Source organism: Caretta caretta, chromosome 3 (assembly GCF_965140235.1).
Source record: "Caretta caretta isolate rCarCar2 chromosome 3, rCarCar1.hap1, whole genome shotgun sequence".
NCBI lineage: Eukaryota > Metazoa > Chordata > Testudines > Cheloniidae > Caretta > Caretta caretta.
In genome coordinates this window covers 89,725,183-89,741,279 of record NC_134208.1, presented here as the reverse complement: position 1 = coordinate 89,741,279, position 16,097 = coordinate 89,725,183, and the positions used below count along the sequence as shown (strand labels likewise).

The following is a 16,097-nucleotide window of genomic DNA, read 5'->3' as shown; positions in this document are numbered from 1 at the left end:
GCTGAATTTCCATGTCTTCACTGTTGATTTAACCTGAGTTAATTAACATGGCTGGGATAGCTAACCAGAGTTAAGAACACACCTTTTTTTGCAATGTAGACACACCCTACGAAATGATATGTTAATTTAGGACTGGATTGTAACCATATACTGCTGGATCCTGAAAGTCACAATCCATTCCTTGCTTCCCTCTTGCTGAGGAGAAATGAGGTATGCTAGCATAAGCACCAATTGTCCCAGGGAGTGCTCAGTCCCAGGCCCTGCCCCTGCTCCACCCCTGCCCCCACTTCACACCTTCCCCTAGGCCCCCACACTGCATCTTCTTGCCCCTGCTCTGCCCTCAGCTCTACCCTCACTCAACCCCTTCCCCCAAACTCCCACCCCTGCTCCACCCATGGCCCCACCCCCACTCCCACTAAACGCCTTCCCCCAATGCCCACATCTTCCCCACCTCTTCCTGCCCCCACCTCACCCCCTCCCCCAATACCCCACACCTTCCCCCCCAAGCGTGTCCTGTCCCTGCTCCTCCCCCTCCCTCCCAGCACCTCCTGTATGCTGTGGAATGGCTAATTGCAGCGGCCGGGAGGTGCTGGGAGGGAGAGAGAGGAATTGATTGGTGGGGCCGCCGGCTGGTGAGCAGGCAGCACTGTGGGGAAGAGGGGGAGCTTGGCAGCTGGTGGGTGCTAAGTACCTGCTAATTTTTTTCCGTGGTGCTCCAGGGCTGGAGCACCCATGGAGTCGGCACCTATGTATGCTAGCCTTTCTTTGCTGACACAGCTTCCTTCTTCCTTTGCATGGGTAGTGGCTGGTTCAAGGGTGGAATGGACAGAAATGGAGTCAGGTTTCTTCCCACACCTCATCTACCTGCTTGGATGGGGAGTAGCAGCCCTTTGGCAGCTGTTTCCCTCCTCCCTCCCATGACATCTGATGCAGGGCTTGGCAATGCAGGTAGCCATCACTAAAGAGCAAGGCCTCTCTAGACATCCCCCCTCCCTCTCATTCCCATGTGCTGGCTCAGCAATTCAACATGCTGTAACGATGCTGGTTCTGGCGGGACCCAACTGAGAGTGCCAATTCAGGACAAATTGCTTAAAGCAGGGCAGTTACAGCCCAAGGCTGGGGTTTCTATGCACACCAAGGCAAACCAAACCAGCCAAACACAGAAGACTTTGGTTTTACTCCACTGGCTAACCACAAGTCACACAAGCAATTCCCTTATATGCTCAGTTTCCCAGTATCACCACCAGGGCCACTCGTTATGGGGACAAATGGTTATGAAAACCAATACCCCAGTAAAAGAAAAAAGGTTCTCTTGATCCCAAAGGACCAAGCCCTAGACCCAGGTTAATATACAAAGCACGCTGCTGCCAAATCTTTAGAATCTAAAATCTAAAAGGTTTATTCACAAAAGGAAAAAGATATAGATGAGAGCTAGAATTGGTTAAATGGAATCAATTACATACAGTAATGGCAAAGTTCTTGGTTCAGGCTTGCAGCAGTAATAGAATAAACTGCAGGTTCAAATCAAGTCACTGGAGTACATCCACAGCTGGGATGGGTCAATCCGTTCTTCGTTCAAAGCTTCAGTCTAGCAAAGTCCCTCCAGAGGTATGAAGCAGGATTGATGGAGGAGAGAAGGAGCTGCAGCAGCTTTTTATATTCTCTTGCCATGTGGTCTTTCTTTCTTTGTTCCAAAGACAAGCTGTCCATCACATGGCCTGGAAAAACCTCAGAGTTCTGTCCATAGGCCTGTCCCTGCATACCTTGCTGAGTCACAAGGCGTGTCTGCCTTCTCTCAATGGGTCAGTTGTATAGCTGATGGTCCTTAATGGGCCATCAAGCAGGCTAGGCAGAGATGACACCAACTTGTCTGGGGTGTCACCCAGAAGCATAGCACAAGTTTGAACTACAGACAGTATAGAGACAATACTTATAACTTTAAATACAAAAATGATACATGTATATAGATAGCATAATGATAACCAGCAAACCATAACCTTGTCTTAGACACCTTATTTGACCCTCTTTATACAAGATTTGGTGCCACTACAGGACCTTGGCTGCAAAAATGTTCTATAATGGTCCCAGTTCAAGTCAATAACCTCACACATGCTACTCCAAGTTCTTAGTTCCTCATAGAGATCAGATTTTTCTCTACTGTTTAAGAAAGATAAACAGTATATATGGCATATTGAACATGATGTCACTGGGGGTTAAATTAATTAACTAATGGCTTTTCAGTTTAAAGGAGGATTTTAAGAATTTCAATAAGTAGCTGAAAATTTCCAAAGCCTTTAATTATTTTATTTTATTTCATTTTATTTTAATTGATTTATATTTTTGCTCTGGAAGGATACAAGAACTTTTATTGCCAGTTGGTTTTCCATACCAAGTGCGATGGTTGTAGAAGTTGTGATTCATAACAGATCTGGTGTTATGCCCTTGTTGTGGTATAAAATGTTGAGCTGACGCTGAAAGTACTCCTTCTCATTTTTGACTCTACTGTGAATATTTTTAGCCTGAGATATATTTCTTTTTAAACTGAACATGTAAATTTTGAGTATTAATAAAGGAGTTTTCTCCGGTATGTGTTTAGGTGGAGGGAGCAATCGACAGTTACTGAAATTTCCTGTTAACATTGAACATTTCTAAACTAGTCACCATATAATATAGTCCCAATAGTGTTTATTTGTAAATACTCTTACTCGTAGGCCAAGGGATTATGGATTCAGGTTCCATACTAATACTTGTGTAGGAGAGCCCACACAAAGTCCTCTATGCTTTAAGAGGAAGTGAAGCATAGTAAAGATATACATTACTATAATGAAACCAAAGTTTGTTTATAAAGATAAGAATGAAGGTCCAGATCCTCAAGGTATCTAAGTGCTTAAATATCTTTGAGGATCTGGGAGTAAATCTGTGATGCTACCTGCTAGACATAATCTTATGAAGAAGTATAGGGCATAATAGCAAGGAAAGAACATATCCAATTTTTGTGGATACTCACAATATTATTTAAGATCTGCATAATCTGTATGTAAGTTTTCATGTTAGAAAAACCTGACAGAGGCTAAGATATGTATGATATGCCCTAGATTCCATTTAAACATTGAAAACATCCTAAAATGTTCCCAAAGGTTGGATGTCCATGCAGTAAAACTCTGTAGATGTGGGTCTGTGAAAAGTAAAGGATTAACCCCAGAAAACTTCCATTACTAAAAAATATTTCTCCATGTATTTTTTATATATCCACTGTGAGCTAATGTATTAATTTAAAATCAGTTTGGGTCTGTCTTTCAGTGCTTGAAAACTGGTGAAGTGGTAATTAGCAAAGTCAATAGCCCTTCAATGCCATCAGTAAATCACAAAACTGAGGTTTCTAAATGCATTAACGCTTGCTATTGCCTCCTCTATTTATAGAAGATCAGACCCGAAGGCAGTCTGACAATGCCATCTGTAGATCCAACATGATGCTTGTGCTGCTATTTCTGGCCAACTTATGGAATCCTTTCATGCCAGATTCAGAATTCACAATAGCAGGCCATAATTAAGCACAAGACATTCCAATACTGGGTACTCACTTGAAGTTACAAATGGCTTAGAAAAGCTTCTGTTGAACAAAGATGTTTCTCATCTATAAGATACCAGTTCAATAAAGATGTAAGCACATACTTTAGTCCCACTGAGTTCAAGTGCTTGACTGAACAGGGTTGAGTTAAGCATCTGCTGAAGTGCTTTTGCTGAATCAGATCCTAACTTCCAATGAAGTGGGCTGTAGCCCATGAAAGCTTATGCTCTAATAAATCTGTTAGTCCCTAAGGTGCCACAAGTCCTCCTGTTCTTTTTGCAGATACAGACTAACACGGCTGCTACTCTGTAACTTGGGTTTGTTTTATTTTGTATTTAATAGTTAGAAAATGAAAATGTATATGAAGCTAAACATGAAACGAAACTCCCTGTGAAATGGACAGCCCCTGAAGCAATCCGCTCCAATAAATTCAGCATTAAGTCTGATGTGTGGTCATTTGGAATACTTCTCTTTGAAATAATCACCTATGGGAAGATGCCTTATTCTGGTAAGTATTTTATTTTAAAGTAATATTTAGATACACTTCTTGATTATTTTTAATTTTTTTCTTTATTGAATTGGAGGCTTATTCAAGGGTTGAAAATCTAAATATGGAATAAAACATCTTAGGTGACCTTCATTGGGAGCTGCTGGATGTCCCAGACCTCCTGAAAGTTCTCCAAAACCTGTAATTTCCAGCTATTCAAGACTTGGTTAGTTGGTACCAATCTGTGGTTCATAGGCTTAGCTTGTTGGCTATTCCTCTGGGATATCAGATCAATCAAGTACACTGCTGGAAGGTACAATGAGAGAGGCTTTTGTGGACCTGTGTTTCACTGTCTTTATGAAGGTATCACATGGAAGGAGAGATTCCAGTGTGAGATGTTGCACAGGATGTCAGCAAGGAGAAAATGCATGAAAAGAGAAAGAGGGTTTTTGTTATTTTTCCAATTCTGGGCTACTGCAGTGGGGAACGCATATAAAGAGAAGCACAGACTGTACCTGGGCAAAAAGAGCACTAGCCAAGAATGGATTTAACAATATCAGAGCAGAATATGTCTACAGTAGTGTGGGTAGCTGTCATAAATATAAGGGGAAGGGTAACCACCTTTCCGTATACAGTGCTATAAAATCCCTCCTGGCCAGAGGCAAAATCGTTTCACCTGTAAAGGGTTAAGAAGCTAAGGTAACCACGCTGGCACCTGACCCAAAATGACCAATGAGGGGACAAGATACTTTCAAATCTGGAGGGGGGACGGGGACAAAGTGTTCTGTTTGTCTGTGTGAGACCTTTGCCGGGAACAGATCAAGGATGCAAGCCTTTCAACTCCTGTAAAGTTAGTAAGTAATCTAGCTAGAAAATGCGTTAGATTTTCTTTTGTTTAATGGCTTGTATAATAAGCTGTTCTGGAGGGAATGTATATTCCGTTTTTGTGTCTTTTTTGTAACTTAAGGTTTTGCCTAGAGGGATTCTCTATTTTTGAATCTGATTACCCTGTAAAGTATTTACCATCCTGATTTTACAGAGGTGATTCTTTTACCTTTTCTTTAAATAAAATTCTTCTTTTAAGAACCTAACTGATTTTTCATTGTTCTTAAGATCCAAGGGTTTGAGTCTGTGTTCACCTGTACCAATTGATGAGGATATTATTATCAAGCCTTCTCCAGGAAAGGGGGTGTAGGGCTTGGGGGGATATTTTGTGGGAAGATGTCTCCAAGTGGGCTCTTTCCCTGTTCTTTGTTTAAATCGCTTGGTGGTGGCAGCATACTGTTCAAGGACAAGGCAAAGTTTGTACCTTGGGGAAGTTTTTAACCTAAGCTGGTAAGAATAAGCTTAGGGGGTCTTTCATGCAGGTCCCCACATCTGTACCCTAGAGTTCAGAGTGGGGAAGGAACCTTGACATGATGGCAGTGTGGTGGGATCATTTTGAACCAGAGATCATTTTGAACCAGAAGCACAGTGGATTTTAAAAGGTTTTGTAAAAGGTGATTGCAGCTGCAGATTCTGTCTCTCTGCCTAGGGACAGAGCAGCTCCATAACAAAAGGATTTTTTTGTAGGCTGAGAACAGCTATCAGAGACAAAAGGTATCAGATTACAGCACAGCAAAATTTTACAAGCCAGGTTTTTTTTTCTTTCTAACTCTCGGGTATAGCTAGGTTAAACACAGAGAGGCTAGGATGACAGAATGCAATGTTCAACAGAAACTGGAATTAGCCAGATTGGAAGCTGAGGAAAGACAGAAGGAACATGAAAGATGGGTAGAACTCAGACAGATGGAGATTGATGCACAAGCGGCCAAAGAAAAAGCCAGGGTGGAGACAGAAGAAACTGCCTACAAGAGAGCTATGGAAGCAAAAGAAAAAGAAATGGAAGAGAGGGAAAAAGAGAGGAAGCATGCACTGGAGATAGAGAAGGCAAGGGCTCAGCAGAATATACTGAATAACCCTAACAATCCTTCCCCAACAATCCACAAATGGGAGTGACTGTGTCCACAGTATGATGAATCCAGTGATATTGCTGAATATTTTCTCAGTTTTGAGAGACTGTGCACACTCCATAAAACTCCTGATGCTCACAAGATGACCACATTGGGTGCAAAATTGACTGGAAGAGCTCTGGACATATTCAGTAAGATGCCTACTGATGAGGCTTCTGACTATGATAAACTCAAGGATTTGGCTTTAGAACAATTTCAAATTACACCTGAAACATACAGAGTAAAATTTAGAGCCCTTAAGAGAGGACCTGGACTTAGTAATGCGGCTTATGTAAACCAGATGACAGATCTGTTTGATAAATGTCTCAAAGGACGGGATGTAACTAGCTTTGGAGGAATGTTGGATTTGATGATACAGGAGCAATTCCTGAATATGTCCAAGGATGATATAAAACAGTGTTTATGGGGTAAGAAAATGGACTCAGCAGGAAGTCTTGCTTCTTATGCTGATCAATACGAGCAGTCCCAGACCGCCAGAGAGATGGGGCAAACCGGAACAAAAACGGGTGGAGGGAGGAGAGAGGAAAAACCCTGATTACAGTTGGAGCGGATACCAGAAGGGACACCCTCAGACCACACCCTACTACCGGGGGCAGCCCAAGGCCCCAACTACACCCCAAGGAACACTCCAGACACCTTATCGTCCCACCACACTGTTCTCCAGCAACCCACCTTGCCCCAGTGACCAGTCAGCTGAGCGATGTTTTAAATGTAATGAGCCAGGGCATGTAAAGGCCAACTGCCCCAAGAACCCCAACATATTACAGTTCATTGCACAGGGGTCCCATCAAAGGTCCTCAGGCCCAGATGCCTCCCAGATACCCTTGGAGCGAAGGGAAACTGTGAGTGTGGGCGAGAAGGTCACAGCGTGGAGGGACACCGGAGCACAAGTGTCGGCTATCCACGCTTCCTTAGTGGACCCCAATTTAATCAACCCAGAGGTCCAAGTGATGATTCAACCCTTCAAGTCAAACTCTTTTGACTTGCCTACCGCCAAGTTGCTGGTCCAGTACAAGGGCTGGTCAGGAACGTGGACTTTTGCAGTCTATGATGATTATCCCATACCCATGCTGTTGGGGGAAGACTTGGCCAATCATGTAAAGCTAGCCAAGAAGGTGGAAATGGTCACCTTCAGCCAGGCTAAGCAAGCTGTCACACTTAGCTCTGTTCTGGAGACTTCTACCAGGACCTGGTCATAGGTGATGGAACCGGACCCCATGCCAACGTCTGCAACAGCAGTAGTGGATCCAGTCACAGAGACCCAGAAAAAGCCAGTCCCAGAACCGGAACTGGCGGAACAACCACCACCAGAACCATGGCAACCCAACACCAGAGGGCCCCACCGGACCTGCACTGGCAGCAGCAGATGACCCTACACAAGAGGTTCAGCTGGAGCCTGAAGTCCAACATAGTGTACCAGCAGTTCACAGTTCACAGAAACTGCCCCATCACCTGCATCGCTTCCAGAGGGACCAAACCCAGGTCCTCAATCCAATGAGGAACTGATGTCTCCAGCATCAAGGGAACAGTTCCAGACAGAACAGGAAACAGATGAAAGCCTCCAGAGAGCTTGGACGGAGGCACGGAGCAACCCACCACCTCTCAGCTCTTCTAATTGATCCAGGTTTGTTGTAGAAAGAGGACTTTTATACAAGGAAACTCTTTCCGGTGGACACCAGGAAGACTGGCATCCTCAGAGACAGTTAGTAGTTCCAACTAAGTACCTGGTAAAGCTCTTAAGCTTAGCCCATGATCATCCTAGTGGTCATGCTGGGGTGAACAGAACCAAAGACCATTTGGGAAAGTCATTCCACTGGGAGGGAACGGACAAGGATGTTTCTACCTATATCCGGTCTTGTGAGGTGTGCCAAAGAGTGGGAAAACCCCACGACCAGGTCAAAGCCCCTCTCCAGCCACTCCCCATCATTGAGGTTCCATTTCGGCGAGTAGCTGTGGATATTCTGGATCCTTTTCCGAAGAAGACACCCACAGGAAAGCGGTACATACTGACTTTCGGTACTGTGCGGGAGGGAAGGGATGGAAGCTGCTTCAAGCACTGGCCAGAAACAGGACGGGGGGGGAGCCCTGCTGGCTGAGACCTGGCATACAGCAGGGGCTGCGCTGACAGACCGGCATGGGGAGCAGCCAGCCCCGTGCACTGCAACTTCACCCCACCACCATCCTTGTGCACCCACCCCCATTGTTGGCCACTGACCCCCACCCACCCACTCACCGCTGGCGGATTGGAGGCTGGTGAGCAGGGATCCAGCCAACAGCAGGACCCACAAGTACTGATGTTGGGGGGGAAGATAGAAAATACAGGACAATTTGCCCTTTTTAAAGAAAAAGTCAGGACACCTGCAGGAGGGCTTAAATATGGGACTGTCCCTTTAAAAATGGGACATCTGGTTACCCTAGCACAAGGTGTCACTAAAATGATAGTTTGTTATTTTAATTTGTTGTTTGGTGAGGAGAACATACGGGAGGGCAAGAGGCAGAGGAGGGGACAAGGAAGGGGAACTTCCAATTGATCTCCCCTCCTCTTCCCACCACAGCCTATATCTACACAGGATTTTGTTCTTTGCTTCAGTCACCATGACTTCCATTTCATTTGATCCCAGACTGCCACTCCCTGTGCACAGAGCATTTGCAAATTCAGTTTTAGTTTTTTGGTGTGATGGGGGGCTTTACTCACTGCTGGACTGCAAAGCCTTCTGGTGTTCTGGGGATTTGCTCCGTCAGGCTGACATCCCTTCCAGCAGTCTTACTCCATCACTCTGTCTCTCTCTCTCTCTCTCTCTGTGGCCCTTTGTTCTCCCCGGAGCTACAGCTGCCTTTTTCATAACTTGGATCTCCAGCCAGGTCACTATGTGGTTCCTCTTCTGGGGGTGAGTCAAAGTCTCATTGCCAGCAATCTCAGGCCGTCTTCCCATTTGCTGGCCCAGGTGCCATTTCCTCAGCAGCTGGTAGGGGAACCTGGGCTTGCCCTCTACTCCAGGTTCCAGCTGATGGGCCCTCTAGTCAACAGCCAAAGTCTGCACTCCTATTCTTTGCTGCCTTTTCCTGAGCCTCTTCTGTACCTTCTGTCTCTTCCCACTCCTCTGAGTTTGCCAGCCCAAACTCCCTCCCCTGATGGAGTAACTGTAGGTTACCTGCCTCTGTAGCCTCAACCACACCTCCCTTCTCCCATGGAGTGACTGTAGACTACCTTCCTACAGCCTTTTTCCATTGCCAGCCTTCTGACTTTATAACCCTGGCCCTCCTCTGCCCCAGCTGGGCTTCATCAGCCAATTATTCCTTAGCGCTTTCCTCCACGTGCAGCCTATAGGTTCATTGGCCTATTTTACCCTTCAGGCCTTGGAGAGGTGGACGCCCCATCAAAGATGGGTTTCATTCTGTGGAACAAGTAGCAAGGAAAAGACCCCTTGCTGAAACTATAAGGCAAAATAAGGCCCATCGTCTTTGCTTTATAAAGGCACACTCTGGTCTATGCTTAGCGAAGGCATAGCCTATGTCAACCTTCACATTTGAAAATGTAAGTCCATGTGCCATAATTGTTTGCTTCCTTGATGTTATTTTCAGGACCATCTCCTTTGTAACCAGTCAAGAGAAAAGGTCATTATGAAAACCAGTAGATGCTCTGATTGCTTAGGGAAGGGCTAGGCAATGTTCCAGATAGAGTAGGTCTCAGTGGCTTTTCTAATCCCTTTACCCAGTGGCTTAGATCTTGAGTCCACTCATCACAGGTCAAAGGTGCTTACAACTATTCTACACATATGCTCTTTTTCCATTTCCTCTTACAGCTGCTTGTTAGGCTTTCTCCGTCAAAACTTTAGAGCCAACGGCTACCCATGACATCAACACTTCAAACTGTTCTGCTACTTGTTCTCAGTAACCAAACATCATAACACCAAATAAGGAGTGTCAACACAACAAACACATGCTCTGAAATGAGAACTTTTATAACAAGAGCTTTCTCACTGGAATAACTTTGTGGCTATTTTAGTTGCTTAGCAGGGGCCCTTTTGGCAATTTTAGAAAGGTGTGGTGAGAATGTTATAAATTCCCACTGAGCAATAAGTTGGGAAGGAATTAAACCAGGGGCACCTATTTTCCCCCCTCTCCTGCAACCACATTTGGTAACTGCCAGGAGCCTGAGTGCTGCATTTAATTTGCAAAAGGAGTCATATGCAGCCATCCTTACTATAATTCAGAGGTGCAGTCCATATTGACAATAGGTTCTGATCTGTAGTGTGTTTAATCCAAGCAGTTTAGCATGTTGGGAGTTGTAGTTTCCATGGGCTGTACCTGTATATTAAAGGAAAGAATGGCAATAGGCCGTATACGAGTCACTCAGCCACACATTGGCCATTTTGGGAATAAACATACACATTTTAATGAGCAAAACTGATACACAGGTAAACATCTGCAAAAAAAAAAACAAAAAACCAAACAGATCCATAGAACTTTTAAAAATTGGTCTTAAAAAGATTCAGATGTGGCCCTCCGTTTGTGCATGTGCATTTTTATGCTCACAAATCACTTGCATGAGCGAGTCTTGTGCTCTGTCCTTGTACATGCACATACACACCAATTTTTACCCCCAGTTTGGGTTTTGTGTCTGTAAACATTACCATTTTGCATGCACAGGAAATTTGTGCATGCAAAGTCATGCATGCAAAAATTGAGCCACTTTCTGCTAATTTCCTCTTTTTTCTTTTTTTTTAAATGTATTTCAGGTCTGATGGGCTACCAAGTAATCCAGAAGCTGGATAAAGGATACCGAATCCCTCAACCAGATAACTGCCCAAATAAACTCTATAACATTATGCTGGAGTGCTGGAGTGCAGAGCCCAAAGTACGGCCCACTTTTGAAACATTGCACTGGAAACTGGAAGATTATGATATGGACTCTACATGCTATACTGATGCAAATGCTTTTGTAAAATGAACATTGAGGCAGAGACTGAAGAAAATCAAACAATCAGTTAAATGAGTATGGTATAAAGGGTAAATTTAACCTCAAAATATGAGGGAGAGAGGTTTAAATTATTAGATGAAACTAAGGAATTTTATAAATTGCCAAGGCTATGGTGGTGCTCCAGGACACTAGAGATTTTAATGTCAGCCATTGTCTTGCAAAGTTAGGAAAACTGAAATGAGGGGGCTTTTTTGTTTGTTTGATTTTTTTGTAAAATAAGCTCTCTTCTATTTATTATTTAAATAATAGACCAAAAGAATGACCAGATGAGATTGTTGCTCAATAAGCACTGTTGCATTGCACTGTTTATCTTCTAGAATGGTTATTTGTTATTCCTTAGATTGCTGAAGCCAATCAGCTGGTTGCTATGAAGGAATCTGATTACTTTGTTGCACAGCAGGACCTGTGCTTTGAGATTTTTCTCTTCTTTTTAAAAATATCCTGTGACTATAATGCTGGCAAAGCCATATTAGGTGTCTTGATTGTACATGAAGTGCACATGCCTTTGCTAAAGAGGAAAATGAAACAGATATTGGGAAAATAATTAAAATAGCAGCAAAACATGAAGCTTTTTGCTTTGTATACATGTAGTGTCTCTCTTATAAAATAATCACAATCAGCATTAGTTGACTAAGGCTAAGACTCAGATAGCGTTACGATGTTGATGATTTTTTAAATTATCCACTGAGGTGCATAGGAACATTTTATAATTCATGAATTTTAAGAATCATGAAGCTAGGGTGACCAGACAGAAAATGTGAAAAATCGGGACAGCGGGTGGGGGGTAAAGGAGCCTATATAAGAAAAAGACCCCAAAATTGGGACTGTCCCTATAAAATTGGAACATCTGGTCACCCTACATGAAGTTGAAAAGATCTTTTATAATGAAATAGACATGGCCTTAATATTTTGGAGTGATTCTGCAAAATTCCCAACCTCAGCTGACGCATTTGACAGCACTGTGCTTAGGACCATACATAGACTTTTGAGAAGGGTCAGCAAAATGCTTCTTTCCCCCCTTCTCTCTGTTCCAAATGTATCTGATTTATTTTATATAGCATAGGATGACATTAGGGCCAGCTTCCTCTGCTGCAGGAGAAGTAGAGCGTGGCTGATTATATGCGGGTCTGAGCATTGTTAGCAACATTTAAAACAATTTTTCCAATTCTAAGTAAATTAGCCAGGTGTATGGCTTCTGCTAAATCCCGAGACCTTGAAGGCTTTTGTGTGCAGCATAATTGTGAACTATATTTTCCCTTTCATTTTCAATTATTGAATTACAGAATCCATTGTAGTCTGTAATGTTAATACAACACATACTATGGGCTCAAAATAGGTGTCTAACTACTTTCTCCCAATATCAGATATCAGGTGTCTCCAGGAAAATCCTAAAATAGATATAAATAAATGAAAAGATTCACTAAGCTAAAGTTTGTGTGTTTCATTGCTTATTCTCTCTGCCATTTCCTTGTTATTTCCTTCTCCTTACACGTCAAGTCTATTTACTCCATTTCAGTACCCCACACTTTCCCCCCTCATTTGTAATCTATTTTTAATCTCCTCTTTGTTTCATCTCTTCTTTTCTTGGAAAGCAGCATCTTCTTCTTTTCCACATACACCCCATTCTCTGTTGTCCACCTAAAACTCCCTCCTTTATTATACAGTTTCTTCCCCACTTCCTCTTTTCTTTGTCCCTCTGTAGTCTTATCTCGCTATCCTCCTTGCTTTCCTTGTTTTTCACCCCACTCTTCCCCCCATTACCTAATACTAATTACATTTGTAGAGCACTTTACAACATTAACCAATTAACTGCCATAACATTCCTGTGATGTTGGAAAGCATTACTATCTCCAGAGAAGGAAGAAAAGGTTAAATGACTTGGCCAAAGGCACAGTGGAAATCAGTGTTGGGCACTGGGATGGAATGCAGCATAGTCTCATGATGATGAGCTGCCCCCCTCTTTGTAACAAGAGCTCACACTGACTACTCAGCAGTGAAGCAAGCTCAGCTACTGATTAGTGGCCAGCAACCAGATGGAACTTGTGATGACCATAGCACCATCAGCCCAGGAGGCAGTCCCCTAGTCATAAATTCAAGTCCAGGATCCTTACAACCAGGGGTTTAACAGGTCCCATGCACAACTTGACTTTGGATAGCCTATTCTTTTTCAGAAAAAAATATCACTGCAAACTTTCAGTTCTGACAAGGATGTTGTATTTCTGGAATGATTGTCACACTGAAATAGGTTAGAAACATTTTAATTAAAAACTGATTCCACCCTTGACTTTTATAGAGTTGTAAAATTCAGGGGGGTCCTTGGCTTTGGGCTTCATTGGCCCCACAGTTTGAGGGTCTTAACTCCTAAGGACATTCATGTCATCAAGAACAGATCAAAGGGGACATTTAAGACTTATTGGAATCTTACTTATAGAAAGCACCTATATTAGATAAACTTTACAGCAGATGATATAAAGGTTACAAGAGTCCTATAGCAAGGGAGCTATTGTATCAAACTCTCTTACAGAGAAGAAAACATAACAGAAAGAATTAATTTGTCATAATTCAAAGTTGTAGCAAATGGCCCCAAATCCTCTGTGCTAGACAGTATAGCTGAGTTGAAATGGACAGATTCCCATACTATCCTTAAACACCTCAATGAATGACCCAGTATGTCTGAAAAAAAAAACATGTATATGTAGGAAACATGTTCCTAGATCAACACAGGACCATGAGCTCATAAACTTGTAATTTCCATCCTATTCCCTGAAATCTGCACTATATATGTATATATATCACATTGGCACCATACACAAGTTTTTTTTTCACTGCTGTATAATTACACCCCACATGGATTTTTTTATTTGTGAAATGTCTATCAAAAACAGCAAAATTAATATTTTTCTATTATTTTGTTTAACTTAGTTTAAGTACAATGTAGGCCTGAGGTTTGCGTAGGTGTCTAAAGTTTACAGTTAGTACAGGAATTTGCATGCTTCATTCCCAACTGTACTGGCTGGCACAGAGGATTTTGAAGGTGCTGGGATATAATGTAATAACCTAGAAAAAGCAAAACTGTAGACACTTCAATACATAGCAACTCTTCCTCCTGAGGTGGGAGGGGTAGTGGTATGGGGACTACACTGCATTTCTGAAGAGATGGTGCTCCTGCCACACCAGGAACGGTGATGATTTTGTGTCATCTTGCCAGCTCCGCAGTTGAGTTTCCCTGAGCCAGAGCACTGAATTGAGGATAGCTTGTTTGGCACATGGACACTTTCTCAGACACTCCATGTCCTGTGACTTTAAGAGTCAGGAAATTGGAGCACGTCTGATCTTTTCCTTTTGCTTTTTGTTGTAGAGTTAGATCCAAGCTCCAAAATAAAATCTGGCTTTGGATCGGGCTGGAAAGTTTGGGGATGCTCATACTCTTGTTTCTTCAAGATGTAATAATTTGCAACGTCTTAAATCTTTAAGGGCTAGACTGCCAGTCTTACTCGCGTTGAATATTATGCTAGTCTATAGAAAAATTCCATGGAAATCAATGGAGTTACTGGGGGAATAAGGTGGGATTCAACATAAGAGTGGCAGAATCTGCTCCTAAGCATGTGCATTTAGTCAACTAAAAGTGACTGAATATAAAGGACTTGATTCTCCACAGCCTGGCACCTTTTGTTGTCATTTATACCTATGTTAAGTGGCTGTGACACATTACTATTCTATTGTAGCTCCGTTTCTCACTACTAGTTAGAAAGTGCAAGGCAGTGGAGAATTAGGCCCCAAAGAAAGAGTAAAATATAGAGCAGCTTAAAATATTACTACCTACTCTTTTTTTCTCCATTTTTCTCTAGGCTGGGTAGATGTAGCTAATCAACTTGTGTGGTGATCAGACCTTGACAGAGAGCAAACCTGCGTAGTGGTGGTGTAGTGTAGACCTCGACTGAAATCCTCCTATCAGATTGCTTCCTTAATCCAACCCATTGGAAGCTAATGATCCAACCAGTGGACCAAATTCGGTGATGAATCCTGGTCACGCGCTACCTGAGGCATGTTGTACATACACTAAGAAGATCCAATCCATTTAATAACCATTTGTATTTATATGACAGATACCATTTATAATCAGAGTTCTTCTCTAAGACTTGATTTAAATGGAACATCAAGGTTCGCATTTCCAGTTGCAGTGCACACTAAAATGGGTTTAACTTATTGCACTTGATTCTTGAGGCCTTTTATATTCAAGGTTCAGCCAAAGCAATCTATTGCACTTGTTTTTACTTAGCGCATAGAGGGAAAATAATGGATTCAGTTATGAGAAACAGTAATAGATTTTTTTAAGAAAACCGACAAATTTCTATGTTTAGATAGAATAAAGGGATCAGGAAGATAGAAGCGGAATTTTTCTACAATAGACTAGCTCTTGTAAAATTCACATCACATAAATTGTACCAAGATACCTTTCTATGCAATGTTTTATTTATGTAATTCAGGGTTATTTTTTTATAGAATTAAATCATTTCATGCAGTCCTCCCTCATTTTGACATAAGCTTAAAAATGTCAAGTCAGATAAGATGACTCCCCAGCTGTGTTCTGCTCCATATTTTTCAAGAACCTCTGAAGGAATGAAATTACATTTTCCACCCTAAATATCAGAGAAGCTGTGAACTTTATTTTTGATTCTTATAAAAAAGTCTTTGGACAGATGGCCTGCAGTCTAGAGCAGGAGTGGGCAAACTTTTTGGCCTGAGGGCCACATCTGGATATGGAAATTGTGTGGCAGGCCATGAACGCTCACGAAATTGGGGGCAAGGGTGCAGGAGAGGGTGAGGGCTCCAGTTGGGGGTGTGGGCTCTGGGGTGGGACCAGAAATGAGGTGTTCAGGGTGCGTGAGGGTCTCTGGGCTGGGCAGGGGTTTTTGGTGTGGGTGGGGGGAGTGAGGGCTCCGGCTAGGGATGCAGGCTCTGGGGTGCAGGAGGGTGGGACCGAGGGGTTTGGAGGGCGGGATGGGGCTCAGGGCTGGGGCTGAGGCAGGCGGTTGGGGTGCTGGAGTG

General features: G+C 42.9%; 1 protein-coding gene across 1 annotated transcript in view; it reads left to right on the top strand.

Moving 5' to 3' along the window:
- FRK (fyn related Src family tyrosine kinase) overlaps positions 1-12,807 on the top strand; it is a 75,136-nt gene extending 62,329 nt beyond the window's left edge. The window contains exons 7-8 of the mRNA XM_048844738.2: positions 3,911-4,076; positions 10,807-12,807. Of these exons, the coding sequence (XP_048700695.1) occupies positions 3,911-4,076; positions 10,807-11,018 (378 nt within the window). The 3' untranslated portion in view covers positions 11,019-12,807. The remainder of the gene's footprint in view (positions 1-3,910; positions 4,077-10,806) is intronic.
- The last annotated feature ends 3,290 nt before the right edge of the window (positions 12,808-16,097 follow it).